Here is a 3,687-nt window from a genome sequence, read left to right as displayed (position 1 = left end):
AACTTTGCATAGAATACTTTCAAAGTTATTCACCACTTGTACTTGTGGGAGTAGAGTTTTGGAACATGGGAGCATATGCTCCCTCTATTTTGAAATGCATCTTGCACATATTTTGAATTTCAAAAAAATTGAAACCAAAAATTCGCATGTAAATCTTCTCGTGCTACACGCTTACAAAGTTGTTTCATAAAAAATTGATTTATCATGTGACGTGTGTAAAAAAGACAAAACTTAGTGCTAAAAAATAATGCTTTTCACAAGATAAGTTTTCTCTTTTTTATATAGACCACAAAAAATATTGGTTTTTCGTGAAACTTGATGAACGAACATATATTATGAAGATGTACATGTAAAAAATTTTGTTAAAATTTTTCGACATTTCGAAATATGATTTTTTGGTAGAGGGTGCATACGCACCCGGGAGCCGAATTGAATTTCCGCTTGTACATATTAGTTCAAAAGATATAAGAAAAGGAAGGAGTGATGTTTTAAATACTCTGGTTCATGTTGGGTGTTGAAAATAATTGAGGAAGCTTATTCAGAAAGATTCAGTACACTATTGTCACGGCAAATTGGAGATTGAAAGAAACTATTAAAAAAAGTACTTAAAAAATTCCAAAAAGATGTGCATTCTCATTAAGTACGTCATGCTAATGTCAGCATAAAATTGTTGTATTGTTAATGCTTCACCAGTTTTGACTGCTCTCTATTCATCAAGTGAGCTGTCAATCTGGAAGAACTCAATCAGTATCTTACATTCAGACACTATGCAATGGAGATTGAAAGAAACAAAAAAAAAGCAGGAGTTAAAAATCTTCCAAAAAAAATGTGCATTCTCATGAAGTCCATCATGCTAATATGTCAGCATAAAATTGCTATATTGTTAGTATTTCATCAGTTTTGACTGCTACCTATGCATAACAAGTATAGTATTCATCAAGTGAGCTGTCAATGTCATCTTACATTCAGACACAATGCGGAAACTCCCAAAAGAATGCACAAGCCATACCTCAAATCAACTATATTTTATTAATCGAATGGGAAAAATTACATCAGCCCAAGATTGGGCACATATTATTAATCGAACATGAAAGATTATTCTGTCAAGGACCATACCAAATGGCTTTGTCTTCAACTACATTGCACCAACTTATTGCGATCAATGCAGGCACAAGCCCAGCAGTTTGCTACTACCCCCGAAAACACAGGAAAAGAAAGGGCTGGTACACACCGTCAGCCCAATACATAAATGGGTACAAGACCACCAAAAATTCTGCAGACAAAAGAAACAAGGTGTAAATATGACATAGATGTGAATCGGAAACGATGCCCTATCCAAGCGAGAGGTAAAATAAGTGGCACCAAGTCACGTTATGAAGCAACTTCGTTACTTGTCAAAATCAGCGTGTTCTATGAATCTTCCTGTTTATAATCATGTCATGATGGACAACAGACAGGATGAATAGCCAATTGTCCACAAATAACTAAAAATGCAATATCCTAAAATATACATTGAAAGGCTAAAAATGCCCCAAACCATACCATGTTTATCTTAACTGTTTTAGCTCATTATGAGCAAAGAAATTCACAGCTAGGGAAAGGTACGCCTAACATAAGAAAATGTTTGTATCGCCAGCAGTGAGCGTGTGTCTCCATCAGTTGGCAACAGCTGCACATGACACCTCTAATAACTAGAGTGATCCTACAGTAAGTGCTGGTATTGATCCAGATTTGGATGCTCAAGTGGAATTTGGAACATTCCAAAAGGGTGGGAGATCCAACTACAAGGAAAAGGCAGTCTGATTCTGATACACATTGTTATGGTATCTTTGACCTCTCTTTTTTTATTTTACATGGAAAATGAAACAGCTCCCATCCTTTCTTTGACTCTTTTTCTTTCTTTACATGGGAAATTCTCCCGAATGGCAAATGAATAGGTGTGGAAGTACAATTGCTACGGGCATGCCAAGTTGCAAACGCAGTACGAACAGGCATGAAAGTTACAACAGGGTAATTTCGCAAAGAGATGTCTTAGTTTAGCAAACATTTACCACACTGAATGGCCAGAAACATGTTCAATCAATGTGATACACATACAGAGAGACAAAGAAAGAAGCAAGGTACCTTTCTACTTCAACAATCTAGACGTGGAGATAACCCTGGCACCGGCTCGGTCGAGGTGGGCAATGGTGGCCGTCGCTTTCAGCTTCCCCGCCGACCAGAAGGCGTCGACCATCCTCCGGGCAATCTCCTCCCCCTTCTCCTCCCCCTCGATGACAGCCACGGCGGTCGGGCCGGCTCCGCTGATGGTGCATCCCAGCGCCCCGGCCTCCAGAGCGGCGGCCTTGACCGCAACCATGCCAGGTATGAGCGGCGCCCTGGTGGGCTCAACGATGCCGTCGGACGACATGGCGGAGCCGATGCCGGCGGCGTCGCCCTGCAGCACGGCGGCGACGAGCGCGGCGGCCTGGCTGGAGTTGCGGACGTGGTGGCCGATGTCGACTTTCTTGGGCAGCGCGGCGCGCATCTTGGCGGTGGGCGCCTCGAATTCCGGCGTGACGAGGACGAAGCAGAGGCGCAGCGCCGGCGGGCAGGGGAGCTGGACGAGCGAGAAGGGGTCGTAGCTCCGGACGAGGACGAAGCCGCCCTGGATGGCGGGCGCGATGTTGTCGGCGTGGAAGCCGCTGACGGCCTTCTCGGACTCGAGGCCGGCGAGCACGAGGTCGTGGGGCGTGAGCAGGGACCCGAAGAGCGCGTCGACGGCCTTGGCGGCGGCGGCGGCGGACGCGGCGGAGGAGCCGAGGCCGGAGCCGAGCGGCAGGCCCTTGGCGAGCGCGAGGGAGACGGCGTGGGAGCGCACGCCGAGGGCGCGCAGCGCGGCGGCGGCGGCGATGCCCGCGCAGTTGCGGAGCGGGTCGCGGGAGAGGCGGGCGGCGAGGTGGGGCCGGGCGGGGGAGGTGACGGCGGAGATGGCGACGGTGCCCGGGGGCAGGGAGGGGTCGAGGGTGGCGGTGACGGTGTCGCCGAGGGAGAGGGAGGCGTCGGCCACCGCGCAGCCGAGGAAGTCGAAGCCCGGGCCCAGGTTGGCCACCGTCGCCGGCGCGAACGCCGTGACGGACTGGAAGGCTGGGGACGGGTCGGAGGAGAGTGAGGCGGCGGGGAGCTTGAGCTTTCTGGAGAGGCGGAGGATCGGGAGGGGGGGCTTGCGGGTGGTGGAGGGGAAGGAGGAGGGCGGCGCGGTGGCCGGAGATGCCGTCGTGGCCGCCGCCATTTTTGGGGTTGGTGGTGCGAGGATGGGTTTGGTCTGGGAAAAGGTTTTGACCTTTGCGAGCGCGCACGGGACGGGGCGGGTTGCGGGTTGGGTACCTAGTGAAACTTACAGATATGGCCCACCACCCACCAAGGCAAAGGCAACCCAACCCAATGCAAATCTGCACGATCGACCACCATGGCGATGGTGACGCCGCCTCTGGCTCCGGTCGTCGTCCTCGTCCTCGTCTTCGTTCTCAACTGCGAGTGTGCGTGCCCTTGAATCCTTGATCCTCATCTGAAATCGATTCAGTCATTCCTGATCTGTCGAAACTAATAGAACGGTGAAAATTGGGGCCTAAATTGTTGCACATTTGGCACGTGAGGGCATTTGATTGTCGGAAGATTTTGAAGTTGTAGCCAGCACGGTTCTTAAAG

General features: G+C 49.4%; 1 protein-coding gene across 1 annotated transcript; it reads right to left on the bottom strand.

Annotated features, from left to right (window-relative positions):
- Positions 1-1,006: 1,006 nt before the first annotated feature.
- LOC124678279 (homoserine kinase-like) lies at positions 1,007-3,294 on the bottom strand. Its single transcript, XM_047214193.1, has 2 exons — positions 2,125-3,294; positions 1,007-1,273 (listed from the first exon to the last, which is right to left on the bottom strand). Exon 1 carries the CDS (start codon positions 3,269-3,271, stop codon positions 2,129-2,131), a length of 1,143 nt encoding a protein of 380 aa, XP_047070149.1. The 5' UTR covers positions 3,272-3,294; the 3' UTR covers positions 1,007-1,273; positions 2,125-2,128.
- Positions 3,295-3,687: the final 393 nt, after the last annotated feature.

Source organism: Lolium rigidum, chromosome 7, assembly GCF_022539505.1.
Source record: "Lolium rigidum isolate FL_2022 chromosome 7, APGP_CSIRO_Lrig_0.1, whole genome shotgun sequence".
NCBI classification, from domain to species: domain Eukaryota; kingdom Viridiplantae; phylum Streptophyta; class Magnoliopsida; order Poales; family Poaceae; genus Lolium; species Lolium rigidum.
This window is presented reverse-complemented; position numbering and strand designations above follow the sequence as displayed.

What these genes read in the sequence shown, in the direction of transcription:
- LOC124678279 (XM_047214193.1), bottom strand. Translation starts at nt 3,271, where the DNA reads ATGGCGGCGGCCACGACGGCATCTCCGGCCACCGCGCCGCCCTCCTCC.